At 54.8% G+C, this 14894-nt stretch overlaps 4 protein-coding genes across 4 annotated transcripts; 3 read left to right on the top strand and 1 right to left on the bottom strand.

Annotated features, from left to right (window-relative positions):
• Positions 1-663: 663 nt before the first annotated feature.
• Positions 664-3716, top strand: SETTUDRAFT_165511 (uncharacterized protein). Its single transcript, XM_008032148.1, has 2 exons — positions 664-3214; positions 3271-3716. Exons 1-2 carry the CDS (start codon positions 725-727, stop codon positions 3514-3516), a joined length of 2736 nt encoding a protein of 911 aa, XP_008030339.1. The 5' UTR covers positions 664-724; the 3' UTR covers positions 3517-3716.
• A 276-nt stretch (positions 3717-3992) lies between these two features.
• On the top strand, positions 3993-5952 carry SETTUDRAFT_43938 (uncharacterized protein; the record flags this gene model as incomplete). The annotated part of the gene is made up of 4 exons (XM_008031963.1): positions 3993-4082; positions 4157-4772; positions 4822-5530; positions 5682-5952. 4 exons carry the CDS (start codon positions 3993-3995, stop codon positions 5950-5952), a joined length of 1686 nt encoding a protein of 561 aa, XP_008030154.1.
• Positions 5953-6469: 517 nt separating this feature from the next.
• On the bottom strand, positions 6470-10650 carry SETTUDRAFT_122084 (uncharacterized protein; the record flags this gene model as incomplete). Its single annotated transcript, XM_008032147.1, has 4 exons — positions 10214-10650; positions 8535-10158; positions 8372-8488; positions 6470-8325 (listed from the first exon to the last, which is right to left on the bottom strand). Exons 1-4 carry the CDS (start codon positions 10496-10498, stop codon positions 6473-6475), a joined length of 3879 nt encoding a protein of 1292 aa, XP_008030338.1. The 5' UTR covers positions 10499-10650.
• Positions 10651-11752: 1102 nt separating this feature from the next.
• On the top strand, positions 11753-13982 carry SETTUDRAFT_97128 (uncharacterized protein; the record flags this gene model as incomplete). Its single annotated transcript, XM_008032146.1, has 4 exons — positions 11753-12519; positions 12882-13240; positions 13291-13695; positions 13774-13982. 4 exons carry the CDS (start codon positions 11753-11755, stop codon positions 13980-13982), a joined length of 1740 nt encoding a protein of 579 aa, XP_008030337.1.
• Between the last annotated feature and the right edge of the window lie 912 nt (positions 13983-14894).

The raw sequence follows: 14894 nt of genomic DNA, 5'->3' as shown, positions 1-14894 counted from the left end.
GAGCAGCTCCAGCGCCCAACACGCCTATTCCACCAGCTGCCTGCGCGAGGCTCAGCGGGTATGAGGCTGACGGATGCACCAGCACATGCAGCAGGATTTCCGCCCCCGCAGCAAGCATTTGGTGAAGACGAGTCAAGCGTCTTATTATTATCTAGTGGTACCGACTAGGGCGCGCCCCCACCAAACCACCTTTGGCCCCTCGATACACGCCCAAGCGGCACGGTACAGAGGCCACGAAGCATTGCACAACCGCCATGGCAGCGCCTATCTGGTACGCTCAGAGTATCAAGGACATGCCGACTTCCACGCACCCGGCTGCCAGCAAAGGGCGGTGATCCATGGGCCACCACATGTTCAGCAGACCAGCGCCTAAACTGCACCCCCGGCCTCAGCCCTGGCGGTTGCCTGCCTGATGACTAGCTGCATCGCGGGAGCCTTTCAGCCCCCAACTACGGCATGATGGCGCCCTCTCTCAAATACTCTGCTGCCGCACCTTCGAGCTGATTCTTTCGTGCTTACCTGTGTTACCTTGCTGTTCTGCTGCATCACATCAGCACCCCCATCATCATCAGCATCCCGCTCTGCAGGGTGCCGCCCACGCCCCAGCTGAGACAAGACAAAAGCAGTCTCCTTGATTGCTGCTGCTCTTGGATAGCTACGCCCTTTACCTCCCTACACACACCAGACACGTGCCTTTTGTCTCTTACCAATCCGTCTGCCCATCATGGTGCGTCCAGACTCGTGGGACGACAGCTACGAAGACGACGAATGGTATTCCAGAAAAGACCGCGTCACGGCCAGCACTCGCCATGTCCGTGCCGCATCTCCTCTGCCAACACCACAAAGAGTCCGCGACGACCAGATCCTTCGACCCGACTACGGCCGTCGCACAAGTGAGTTCTTGGCTCCTGAAGTCCACTACACAACCAGCCTCCATCGCACTCGCTCCCAGGGTCACGCGCCAGTTCCCAATGTGACCATTTACAACACCTCTCGCCTAGACAACGAGAGCAGCCCTCATGTACGCACCGAGCAGAAGAGCCGCGAGGACAGCCCGCGCGGTCGTCAAGAGACCAAGCGTATGCCCGGTGCTTTTGAGCTCGAAGAGGAGATTATTGCATTGAGGAAAGACCTGAAGAAGGAGCATCGTTCTCGTTCCCGACACGAGTACGAGCATCGCGTGCCAGAGACCGACATTACCGACAAGATCAAGTTGACTCTGGCTGAGCAGCGTCTCAAGGATCTTGAAATCGAACGAGAACGGTCTCGACACGAAAGGGAACGAGAGAGGTCTCGGCATGACAGAGACCGATCGAGGCACGAGTATGAGCATCCTCGCGCGCCAGAGACTGACATCACCGACAAGATCAAATTGACCTTGGCCGAGCAACGTCTCCGGGACCTTGAGATTGAACGTGAGCGGTCTCGACACGACAGAGACCGATCGAGGCACGAGTATGAGCATCCCCGCGCGCCGGAGCCCGATATCACCGACAAGATCAAATTGACCTTGGCCGAGCAGCGTCTCAGGGACCTTGAGGTTGAGCGAGAGAGAGCCAGACATGTGTACGAGCAACCTCGTTTGCCTGAACCCGACATCAATGACAAAATCAAGTTGAGTCTGGCCGAGCAGCGTCTCAAGGACCTCGAGAACGAGCGCGAGCGAGAACGAATGGAGCGATATCAGCTGCAGCACCAGCGTCACCACTCGCGCGATCACAGCGCTGAAGACAAGGTGAAGCTAGCTCTCTCTCAGCAACGACTGAAGGATGCCGAAGAAAAGCTTGAGAGAGAACGACAAGAGGACGAAATGAGAAATCGCGAAGAGCTCATGCGGCGCCGAATGGAGCTTGATTACATTACAGATGCAAGGGAACGCGAGCGTGAGGAAGACAACCTCCGGAGGATGGAAAAGAACATGCGCCGCGATTGGGAACTGCAACGGGAAAGGGAAGAACGCGACCGCGAGCGACGCGAGGCCGAAGAGGAGAGAAAGCGTGCTGCCATTATTGCCGAAAACAGAGCAAAGATGACTCGAGAGCAGAGAGAAGCGGCTGAGCAGCGCGACAAGATCCTGGCCGACTTGGAGAAGGAAAAGCGGGAGCAGGAAGAGGAGCGTAAACACATTCTTGCAGAGACCCGACTGAGACAATTAAAAGATAAACACGATGCAGAGGAGCAACGCGATAAAATTCTGGCCAACCTGGAAAGGGAGAAGCGCCAGCAAGAAGAAGAGCGCCAGCACATTCTTGCCGAAAGCCGAATGAGGCAAGCAAGAGAGGAGCGCGAGGCAGAGGAACAGCGCGACAGAATCCTGGCCGATATGGAAAGAAAGAAGAGGAAAGAGGATGCCGAGCGCCAGCGTATCATCGCAGAGAATACGGCCAAGCTCGAAAAGGAGGCACGGGAACGCGAATTTCAAGAAAAGGCCAGAGAAGAAGAGCGTAAGCGTATCCTGGCTGAAAACACAGCCAGGCTCGAAAAAGAGGCACGCGAACGTGAACTGCAGGAGAAAGCCAAGGAAGAAGAGCGAAAGCGCATCATTGCAGAGAACACCGCCAAGCTCGAAAAGGAGGCGCGTGAACGTGAGCTCCAGGAAAAGGCCAAAGAAGAAGAGCGAAAGCGCATCATTGCCGAGAACGAGGCCAAGCTAGCCAAGCAAGAAAAGGAAGCGAAAGAAGCACAGCAGCGTGCTGTTGAAGAGTATCAGAGGAAGAAAGCTCAAGCCGAGGCAGAAGCTCAGGCAGAGCGTGACCGTATCATCTACGAGTATGAGCGCAAGAAAGTGCTGGATGCCGAAAAGGAGAAGAAGGCACGAGAGGAGATGATCTTGAAGCTCAAACTCGAAGAAGAAGAGAAGAAGAGGAAGGAAAAGGAGGAGTACGAGGCGTTTATGCGTAAGCAGAATGAAAGAGAGGAGGAGGAAAAGAAGAAGAAAGAGGCCCAAGAGAAGGAGCTCGAAGAGGCCATGCGCAAGAGGCTCTCCCAATTCGGCTTCCAGGATAACCAGATCCAAGTACTCGTGAATCCTGAGAAGCAACGCGAGGTGCAACAGGGCATGTTGCCAAACAACCCCATTCCTCAAATCGCACCCCCTCAACACCACCACCATCACCACGCAATTACGCACACGCCTACCTACGCCAAGGTTCACGTCAGCCATCTTGATGTCGAGACGCTGCACTACTATGATATTCCTTATGAATACGACGTGGTAAGTCTTCACCATACACCCCTCGCCAAAGGGTCAAGCACTGACGGCACACGCAGAACCCCGAATACATCATTGTCCTCCGTGAGATGTCGCAACGCGAGACGAACATTCTCTTTGAACACACGCGTCGCCTTCGCTCGAACCATGGTAACCGACTCTTTATCGAAGCCGAGGGCCGCGATAAGAGGGGCAACAAGGAATATGCCTTTGTGCGCAGGAAGTCTCGCTCTCGCTCCAGGAGCGTCGTTGGAGCTTCGTCTAGTCGGACCAATGTGAGCCTGGGAGATATGATCTGGCGATAGGTGTTTGTCGCTTCATGACCACTGATTTATGCATTGGATTCTTGCTGTTGTTGCATCTCGCTTGATTCATGATATACCAGTTGTACTTTTGTCTTGTTGTACTCGTCTTTTCTGCTTGCAAGCATACGGTATCTTGTTGTTCTTAGTTGGGAATATGAGCTTGTTGCGTTAATGAATACAATCACGACTTATACATTGCCCAGTATTTCGAATCTTTGCTTCAGACATGATTATGTGACAGACAGGCCCGGCACGTGCTCTGGCATCGTCATGTCTGTCTGTGTCTGGCTGATGGCATGTGACGCCATGCCAGACGGCGTGGGGCGAGTTTCGGTCCGCTGCAGCGAGCCTCGGCTTTTGATCATCGGAGCGCGATCCATGACTTGGTGCGATCCAACTGAAAGCCATCCGTCACTCTCTTTCTCTCTACCCTTGATTCTACCAGCGCTGCTACCCCCTTGGTGTATTGATTCACAATGGCCGACGCACTCTGCGGACCCTCGAATGCCCTGCAGAATTTCCAAAAACACACCACCGTCGATCGGACACTGCAGCAGGACCGACTGGTCGGCAGAAACACACCGGCGCAGGCACGTCGCCGCTTACAGAGCCTGGAAACTGAGCGCTGACGGTTGTATAGGGATTCAGATCATCACCGGGGGCAAATGCAGGAGCGTTGGATTCCGAGTTCGATGCCTTTCAGGCCGGTCGATCGGGCCCGCCGCAAGATTTCCAGCAATTTGCTCCGCGCTTCGTACAGCCCCCTCCGCAGTTTGCGCAAGCCCCCCACGCCCCCGACTGGGCTGCTGACTTTCAGCGCCTGAATATTGCCAGTCAGCCTCCACAAGTGTTCCAGCAGCAAAGACCACAGGCGGCGAGCGCAGCGTCAGCATGGCATCAGGACTTTTTGAACCAGCAGACGCAGGCCGCGCCAGCTCCTGTGCTGCAGCAGAACACTTTTGGAGCTATGCCGGCGTATACTATGGGCGGGTTCGGCGGGCAGGCATACATGCAGACACCGGGTTTCCAGAACGCCCAAATGTCCGAAACAGCACTAGGCAAGCAGCGGGCAACAGACGCTGTACCGGCCTTTGATGAGGCGGCTTTTGAACAAGCATTTGCGCAGGCGCAACAAGACATGATGGAGGTTGCTAAGGCAGAACAAGCACACGCGCAACCAGCGCAAGAAGCACTGAACTTGGACCGGCCGGGTGAGATGGATCCTCTTCTACGACGGATACGTGAAACGCGTCCAGGTGTGTAGTATCTGTCATATCCATTATGGTTACTGACGGTCCTCTCTAGCTGTATACTCTGCCATCCAAGTTTGGAGCGAGACAGGTCTTGGACGAACCGAAGAGGCAATCGCATACCTCGAAAACATGAGCCAAATGGAGAAGAATGGCAACTTGGTGCAGGATGCAAATGAAGGAAAATGGATACTCGACTCCCTCCAGAGGATTGTGAACCGCGATGCTCCCCAGGAAGTCAAGACGCGCGCCTCGGAGCTCATCAGTGCCATCAACGAGCGCCTCATGTCGCAGTACCCGTTTGGTTCACGTGTACCCATGAGCGAAGAGCAGGTTTGGAAGGATCTCGAGGCCGCGGGATACACGAGGACTCTGGAGCCGCTGCAGCAACAGCCCGAGCAACACCAAAAACAGGAAGAACCCAAATTAAACGAAGACGACGAAATGGCAGCTACAGCCGGAAAACTGCTCGAGCGAGTCGCAGACAACACGAGCGAAAAGTTTCAAAATTCGCAGTTTCTCAGCCTCATGCGCCGTCTCCGAGACCGAGAAGTCAGAGTGCAAGAGGATAAGATTGTTGAAGTGGATGGCAACAACAACTCCACTACTGCTACACCCGGCAACACGTATCAACCCCAACAACCCCATGCTCCTTCAACACAAATCCCACAAATCGACCCCACCATCTTGGCCCATGCAGCCACCGACTTTGAAACTCCAATCTACTCGGATGCCGGCGTCGACCCAGCTCAACAGCACCATCAGTATGCTCCATCTCACTAGTTTTGTCAATACCCATTTCCTGCACTATGACCAATATAACTTTTTCTTCTTCTTCTTCTTCTTCTTCTTCTTACGTCCCCCCCACATACACCCATTCCCGTGCGCTCATCCAGTGAACTAATAACTGATGAGACCCCAGATCAACATAGATACCACTACCACCACCTCGGCTGAACCCCAGCACAGCAACATGCAACCCGCAGCACCAGTAATACGTCCCCAAATGCGCTTCATCCCCCGCCACGAACAAGACGAGGATCTATGGCGCACTGCTTCGTCTTCGTCTTCGTCTTCGTCTTCTTCGTCGACGTCGACATCTTGCCCTGGACCCGGTCGAGACCCGTTTTCAGGTCTGGTAAAGGGCCTGGGGATTGTGCTGGATGGGGTTGATGGCGTGTTGTAGGTATCTTATTGTGGGTATGTAAGTGTGTGTGGAAGTGGGTGGGTGAGTGGGTGCTGTGGCAGAGTCCAAGGGAAAGGGAGGCGAGGAATAAGGGGGATGGGGAAGAAGAGAAGAGAAACTATGAATTTGTTCCCTTGGTTGTTGGTGAGCTGAGGTATGATTGTAATGCATGAGTGCATGGATTTATAAATGAGTGGGAAGGAAACAAGTAATGCAGATTTGCAGAGGTACATGTCGACGGCGAAATCACGAAACAGGGCCGAGGCGAGGCGAGGAGAAATCGAATCGACATGGAAAGCTAAAAGAGGGAAAAAGAGGTAATCATAGCGGTATATCAAAGTTCTCGCACAATCAATCCCGTGATATCAAGGAAAGGGCTGCAGGGAAAACAACAATAATAACAATAAACATGGGTTGTACGCAACGATGCCATTTATACATGTAGCTAGCCATGTCATATATAGGCACGCACGCATGCATACATGCGTCCATCTATCCATGCATCAAGCACGCATTCAATCTACGTCTTCTCGCCCTTGGCCTTATCACCAGCACCAGCATCAGCACTACCATCAGCATCAGCACTACCATCAGCATCAGCACTACCATCAGCATCAGCACTACCATCAGCATCAGCACTACCATCAGCATCAGCACCCTCCTCACCGGGAACCCAAATCCCGACGCCCTTCTTATCACTCCTCATACCCTCAGTCGCCTGCACCTTGAGCGTCTTATTAAAGTAACGATCTGTAACTTTCAAATGCGGGGTAATCCAGTCTCCGTCGACGGCGGCGAGCAGATTATAACGGACGGACTGGCGACTCATGGGGAGGAGATGCAGCGTACGTAGTTTGGGGCCGCTGAAGCCAAAGTCCTCGCTGGCTTCCATTGCGAGTTCAAAGGTGAGAAAGTGCATGGTGGGGTTCTCGAGGACGTAGTCGACGTGGATGAGCGAGGCGATGGCGGGCGAGAAGTGGGAGCGGGCGAGGACGCGGGGTTCTGATGAGGGGATCTGGATGCGGGGGATGGGCAGCGACGAGGTTACGGGGGCGGCTGAGGGGTCCGAGGTGCGCTGCCAGGTGATGTTGAGGGTTGTGTCGAGGGCGGTTGCACGTCGCTCTTCGAGGTTGTTTTTGCGGATGTCGAGGCTGAAGCCCCATTCGCTGAGGACTTGGGGCTGCATGGGCGTCGGGACAATGTCAAACTCCTTTGTTACGTCGCAGGTGGCTCCGCCGTGGATGCTGTGGACTTGGACGGCAAGGTCGCTGACGATGAGTTGTTCGTCGGCGAACGAGGCGACTTTGGCGCGTAGACCCCATTTTTGGGCGATACCGAATGCATCGGAGGATTCGGGGTTGACGTTGCTTTCGGCTTCTTGTAGCTCAAAGTAGCTCGGCCATGGTTCGGGATGGACACGTGCGTTTAGGTCGTAGCTGGCTTCAAAGGGCGCGTTGAAGACGAGATCTGCTACCATGATCTTGGAGATGGGAATGTCGCGATCGCTGAGTAAGTGGTATAGCACCTTGACTTCTAACGCATAGTCTGCTGGGTCGCCGGGCGCCGTGAAGCGTATTCGCTCCGTTGTTCGCTCTCCCTGGGCGAGTTTGCCCACTACATGGCCTGGTAGATCCATATCCGCCGCACCGTCGAGTGCTGGCGGTACTTCCTTCATGGGTGACGCCGCCGGGCGGTCAAGCCAAGTATAGCCAAGAGAGTCTTTTGAGCGACCAAGGAGTCGAACTTCCAGAACAGCTTCGGTCTCCTCTTCTTCTTGGTTCAGTATCTCGATCGCTAGAGTAACTGGCTCATCAGTGTAGTACTGATCTCGAATGTCAGGTAAGAGAATCTCCATTTTCGGTGGCTTAGGCAGGATGTGGATTGACATGCCCGAGCCATGCTTGAGCAATCTTGACTTGATCTTTGTGTTTGATGTAATCCACCACAGTGGACGAGTTGGAATCTCGGGCTCTGAATCCGAGCAGGTGAGATCAAACCGCTCCGTGTTAACTCCAAATGAGCAAGCGACAACGTCGACATCGCCAGACTCACGGAAAACGAGAGGCAGACTGTAGACTTTGGTGTGACCAGCATGCAGTGTCAGATCAGAGGCTCCTGTCCACTGCGGCTTTTGAGTATCAGAGTGTGCCTCCTCCAATGCACAAGAGTACATCCTGGAGGCATTGCCAGGGGTCTCTTCATCAGCCTTATGCGTCAAGCGGACTTCAGCCAAGCCACCATTGAATTGATATTGCAGAAAGGACAGGGTAACAGGAGCGGAGCCCGGTCGGGCGTTTGAAGTGATTGCAATTTGCGATTGCAGCGGTTCACCCACGTTACCCTCAGCTTCCGAAAAAGCAAAAGACACGGACACTGCGCTGTTAGTTTTGGCTGTAGTAGCAGAAAAGATCGCACCTACGACAGGATATGCGCTCTTTGGCATTCATGTTCACAACGACCTTATTCTCTGCAGCCCTTGGGAAGACATCAAGGCATTTCATGAGATCATACTTGTATTTTGTCTTGCCAGGAATTGCTGGACGGCATTAGCGACACATACGACAAAGCATGAAACTACTGACTCTGACTGTACAACTCCCATTCGGTGGCGACATATGTTTCATGATCTTGTACCCGCAGCGCGCACTCGTGCAGGGCCCATACTACTTCTGAAGCGAGATTCCACCATCTTTCTTTCCTCCAGGTCATCGTCTCCCAAAGCGGACGTAGCACCTTGAAGGCATCGTCAAACCGGTTGACGTGTAGTAGTGTCCGCGCTACGTCTAGTTGCAGCTGGTCTACTTTGCGGGGCTGACCTCGAGCCTTGAATTGGCTAATTGCATCGTTCATCTTGGATGAGATGTCTTTCCAATGTTGGAAGCCAGTGCCAACACCAGGCAACGGGAACTCTTCGTGCGGCTGGGGAACAAGGTAGGTATCGTATATTTGACTCCGATTTGAGACTTTTGCCGCAGGTGACATGCCTGGTGGCGTCCGATCCTCTTCAGGCATTTCCCGGGCCAGGATATAGCGCCTCTTGGCATGATCACTGGCAATCTTGTGCCAATAACCAGCGTGGTGTAGCAATTCCCACGGCGGCAGTCTTTCTCCTACAGGAAACTGTTTCTCGGGCTGGGAGTATAGCGAGGTTCCGGCCTCTGCCAAAGGATCCGGATCTGGCGCAGGGTCTGTCATCTTGAATACGGGTAACTCTGCTCGCTGGACAACCTCGGCCATGACCTGGGCCCACCTGGATTCCCATGCCTGCCAGCCGTAATTCACAGTGCCCTTGCCTCGGCGATCCAGGACGTCTTGTAACCTGTACTTGTACCGCAGCCATGTCTGAACGGCAGAGGTAGGGCAGTTGTTCCAGAGCTGACACCGAATATGCCGCATGGCGATGATGTCTGAAAGCAATCGTATCTCATCCCATCTTGGCGACCAACTCGCCGTGGTCTCGAACAGGCCTTCGGCTCCAAACAGAGCCTCTAAAGCAGCATTGTAGTGCCGTTGCGCAGCGTCCATTTCTTGGCGGAACTCGGCGAAGATGGCCAGCTTGAAGTCATAACGAACACCCCAGCCAGGATACGACAGCGTCTGGGACGTTCCGCGCGTGGGAGGAGCTGTCGGAGGAGGAATGGTACCCCTGCTCTTTTTTCTTCGTGCATGCTTTGTGAGGTCGCGGTAGTACTCTACGCAGATGGGCTGCAATATGGCCAGTACCGATGTGACAAAGGCCTGTAGCTCGACCCGCGACGTTCTTGGCGGAAGGAAGAAGAGTGAGTTCTTCGGGTCCAGGCCAGTGGCGCGTCGGATAACAGCAAGTCTATCCTCAATATCTGGCGCTTCCAAAATGGTCTTGTCACTCAGCAGAACAACGACATATCTTGTGCGATAGTCGGACTTTTGTATCTGGCCCTTGATCTTGTTGATCTCGGTCTTCAGCTGGTTGTCGTGCAGGCTATTCGTAATCGGGTCGGTGGTGAAGTTGAAGAAGGAGACGAAGACGGCAGGCACATAGTGCTGATGCTTTGCAACCCAGGCAGGAGGAATGACACCGTCCGGGAACGACGGGGCGCCGGGCGAGAGGGGCGATATGGGTGAATGGAGCACCCAGGATGTCGGGCCGGCCGCGACGGGACTGCTCATAGACACCGTCTCGGAGTGGGTGGGCGCATCTGCCTTGTGCGGGGGCAGCTGGAAGTTCTAGGAAACATCAGCCCGTCACTCCTTGGCCATGTGTGGTTGCGGGCACCCGTACTCTTCCTACGCTCCGTATCCTGAAGCCATGCGTGAGGCCTCTGCGACCCAGGCCCCGCCCATTCCACAGCGCATTGGTGCCATCGCTGCGCAGAAACTCGTCGAGGAGCTCGGTAGCAGCTTCACCTTGGACGGGCGCTATCTCGGAGCTGATGTTGGTGATGGTCCGCCCTGGGAGGACATTGTAGACAGGCGGAGGCGGATCGACCTCGCTGCTGGTGGCCAGCCCGGAGAGGACTATGCAGGGTAGGTTGTGGACTACGAAGTCGGAAGGAAAGGCCTCCATTCTCTAGGCCCAGGTCACCACCCCATGCCCGAAGAGCGCAGGCAGCTTGCGAGGCGGGCTCGGGGGCAGGTGGCGGGGCTGAGGGGCTGCAGACGGGCGCTGGGGCGGCGCGTGCAGACGGGCGGCGCGCGTGGATAGCAGCGTGTGCGGACGGGGCGTTGTTCTTCGCCCTCGTCGAAACGGCCATTCTGGATCCTGTGGCGCGACGGCTGAAAGGGCGTATCCGTCATGGCTGCCAGAGCCGCAGGGGCGAACATTGAGTCTCCTTGCAGTTTCACAAACAGGTTCTTGGCCCGCGCATTGGTGACTTGCTCTCTTCGCGAAAGAGCGCCGGCCTCGTTTGCGAGATCTGTCAGGTGTCTAGAGGTATAGGCGACGTTCAAGGCGGGGTGGCTTGGTAGGTCGGCGGCGGATGTCAATGGCGCAAGAAGACCTGCACCTCGGTAAGCTCACGTCACGCCGCGCATTCACGCACATGGCTACATACTCTCGAGTTGTATGTCTCCATAGGGGTTCTCTTCTACCGGCTCTATGTCGTCCTCTTCCTCCTCGTACTCGTCGTCGACCTCGACAATGTCACCGTCGGCGTCATAGCGCGGAGGGTTGCGCTGCAGGATATATCGGTGGTAGCCGGCGTGCTCGATGCGCTGGGGACCGTCAGTGTGCCATGCCACGCAAGAGGACATGCAGACAGGATCAGACCTTCTTGTAAGGGCGCGGGTCGGCGAGGAAGTCGGCGTCGCTGGCGCGCGCGTACTGGACTTTGCGCCGCAGGTCCTGCTTGTTGCTGCCAAAGGCGGTTTCGGAGTCGTCCGTGTCGGCTGGCTGTGGTCAGAATAGCGGGCTGGAGGCAGGCGTGCGCCCTTACAGTCGTCCTTGCGCAGCATCTTCCGCTTCATGTTGAAGATGGTATCGAGGATCTGCTGCTGTTGGCCTGCCATGGCGCCGACAGCCTCTGGGCAGCGCAGTCGGAAAGTGGATGGTCGAGGCGAGGCGAGGAGCCGCGAGCGCGTCCAGCCAGGCGGCGCGCGCGCTTTTGGTATTTGCAAGACGAGCAGAGGCGGGCGGCACGTGGAGCCAAGGGCGGGTATGGCGAGACGCTGTTCACGAAGCTCGTGCGTGGGTGGGAGAACGATTTGGCGGAGGAGCCCAGCCCGACAGGGTTCACCTAACTAAGTAATACTTGGGCGACTTAGCGCACGCCGCCCGCCGCCCGCCGCCCGCAATCCACCGCCGGCCACATGCCGACCGCCGATGACATGGCCCGCCAACAACAATCTGTCGTGGCCAGCACGCCGCGATCCAATTCACCCCGCCCAGCAACCGCACGACACGGAAATGCACGACACGGTGGAGAGTGCCCACGACGTCAACATGGAGGATGCCGCGCAGCCCAACGGGACCGACCGACCGACCGAGACGAATGGCCCAGAGGCAGTGAATGGGGCCGATCCTGTGACAAACGGATCACACAATAGTGGCGCAGATGAGGCGCAGAAGAATGGCCAAGGGGAGCATTCTCCCACGGGCGAAGATGTGTCTGACACCGCATCGCAGCAAACAGCGCACAGAATGACGACACGCACACGAGCACGAGCCCATGCAGCCTCGACTCCTTCTCCACCTCACTCGCCATCAGGCCATGTCAACGCGATACATCCCCTGTTCATACACCCCACCGAGTCGCTGCCAGACCGCGACTTTGGTCTCCCGCCAAACGAGGCAGAGGAGACGCGTATGCTCCTCATGGCGTACGTACAAAAGCAGGAAGAAGTCGCGCGCATCACGTCCGACCTCTACCACGGCTTGCTGCAAGCTGACCGCATGAGGCAAGACGTCTTCAAATGGTCCAAAGCCGAAGGCCACATAGGGGAGATGAGCGATGGCGAGGACTGGTACGACAATGAGGAATGGGGCCTTGAACAAGACTTGGCCAAGGGTCGTGATGAAGAAGAGGATGAAACTGCGGTAGCTGGGAAGAAGAGCACGAGGCAACGGCGCAAGCCTGACAAAGACGACCGGTAGCGTGGCATGTAGGAAGAGTGATGAGGCCGGCTTTCTTTTTTTTTGGTCATTGATGCGTAGCGAGATACCACACCACGACATGGAATGAAAGTTGCTCTTGGGTTGCACACGGGCACACATACCTACACCTGGTCGCTCTTGCCGCAGCATGCTGCTCACGTGCTTTCGCGTCAATGTCGCACTTTCTTCATCCGCCCATTCCTCACCTTCAATCCTCCTCCACGCCAAATATGGAATACGTCTTGCGTTGCAACGATTTAAAGTGTCGGTCACAGCTCCATGAGCGCGCTGTCGTCACTACCTGCAGGTTTGCCTGACTCACCTTCCCTCACTGGACCAGCATACTGACCGGCACTAGTCACATCTTCTGCACCAACTGTGCGGATGCTACTGGGCTATCAAGTTCTACAAACGCGCAACGAGTCTGTCCAGCATGTAGCGCATCACTTCACAATCCAGACGATGTGGTCATTGCGGGTCTCAATCCATCCGAAGACTACAAGACTTCCGTGTTGAGTGGCCTCAGCCCAACAATCATCATGGAGTGTGCAAGCCGCGGTCTGGCCTTTCACAGCTACCAGACATCGCAGGAGATTATCTACCAAGAACATCTCGCAAAGGGTCTTACGGAAAAATACAATACGTTGAGCCAACAGATGGATCAGCTCATTCATGACGCCGATGCCCAAATCAAAGCGCTCCAGGACAAGATGCAAGGTAAAAATATCCCATTTCATACTTGCAGACTCAAGATTGACATTGTCGAGCGATGCAAGCGGATTTGGCAGAGCTCGAATCCAAGAATCACGGGTTTGCGGAAGCTTTCAAGGAAAAAACCAAGGCGCATCAAAGGACACAGAACCTCTACCAAGCGCTGAAAGCTCAAGTCATGGCTTCGCAGGTTGCTCACGCTGCTGGAGATGAAGCTGAATTCACACTACAGACGGCCCGGGGGAATCGCTTGATTGATCATTTGCCAGGCGCCCGGTCTGGCACTGCCAATCTCAGTCAGGTGGGCATGACACAACAGGCAGGTAGCAGACTACACAACAGAGTTACTAGTCGGAGCTCCGGTAGCAGTGGGAGACATCAGCAGAGCGGTGTTCACGTTGGCCCTTCCTTCAATTCACAGCTGCACGGACGGGGACTTACCGGTAGAGTTCTTAATAATCGTATGTCTTTCTTTTCACTTCCTAGTATTTTCTTTCAAACTTGCGCAACTTCTGGCACTCTAAGCTAACAGTGTAAAGAATCTGCTTCGACTGGTACACCTTTGCAAGCTCGCAGGAGTCGCCTTCCAGTCCTCGGCGGAACACGTCAAAACCCATATCTGAACCAACAATCGACGCCCTCGTTTCAGAGATCAACAATGACCAGACAGCCAATGGGTGTTGGTAGTGCCGTGCAGGATTTGGGTGGTTTTGCGCATAGCCGCAGGTCGTCGAGGAATGCTGAGTAGTCAGATTATGATTCCCGCAAATCTGTGGGCACACTCGAATGAAGAGGGGCAAGTAAGAATATAAGCAACTTTTAATTGTAACTGGTTCATCAACGTACTTCAAAGCGTTACCTTGGCTGGCTATAGTCTTTTTTATCGTCGAGAGTTGTTAACTTTGTATTTTTAGTCACATGTTGTAAGTGCGTTTGAAATAAGGTGTGGGTAACGTATGTGGCAAGCGAGCGCCGCACCCCACCAAACCTGCGCACCTCTCCTATCTCAACGAACAATGGCTCAACGTAGCGCTACTCAATTAGCTTTAAATGAAGCAGATATTCAGCTTGCTATTTCTTCTATTAATCTCCATCAAACACAAAGTAATCGTCGCGCTGCTGCTGTCTACAACGTGTCTGAACGAACAATCCGCCGCCGACGCGCTGGTATACCTGCTCGACGCGATTGCCAGCCTAACTCAAAGAAGCTCACTAAGCTAGAAGAGGAGGTGATAGTTGATCATATACTTGATCTAGATCTACGTGGATTTGCGCCCACGTATGCTGCTGTGCGCGATATGGCTGATAAGCTGCTGGCTGCGCGCGGCGCTGGCCAGGTTGGGCAGAAGTGGCCAGCCAACTTTGTCAAGCGTACAGACAGTCTTACGACGCGTTTCAATCGAGCGTACGATAGGCAGAGAGCTCTATGTGAAGATCCAGTCCTAATCAAGAGCTGGTTTGAGCTTGTAGAGCAGACAAAGGCTAAGTACGGCATCTGTGACGAGGACGTCTACAACTTCGACGAAGCTGGCTTCATGATGGGCAAGATCACGACTCAGCTAGTCGTAACAGCGTCAGAGAGGAGGGGCCGACCAAAGGCAGTTGAGCCAGGCAATCGTGGGTGGTAACGCTGATCGCAGCGATTAACGCAGCTGGCTGG

The sequence above is a fragment of the Exserohilum turcica genome, assembly GCF_000359705.1.
Source record: "Exserohilum turcica Et28A unplaced genomic scaffold SETTUscaffold_7, whole genome shotgun sequence".
Classification (NCBI taxonomy): Eukaryota; Fungi; Ascomycota; class Dothideomycetes; order Pleosporales; family Pleosporaceae; genus Exserohilum; species Exserohilum turcicum.
Note: the sequence above shows the minus strand (reverse complement) of the source record. Positions and strands in the feature narration are given on the sequence as shown.

Bases quoted from the DNA above. Each gene is read 5' to 3' on its own strand.
- SETTUDRAFT_165511 (XM_008032148.1), top strand. From the start codon at position 725: ATGGTGCGTCCAGACTCGTGGGACGACAGCTACGAAGACGACGAATGG. The intron at 3,215-3,270 runs GTAAGTCTTCAC...CGGCACACGCAG, and splicing joins TTCCTTATGAATACGACGTG to AACCCCGAATACATCATTGT.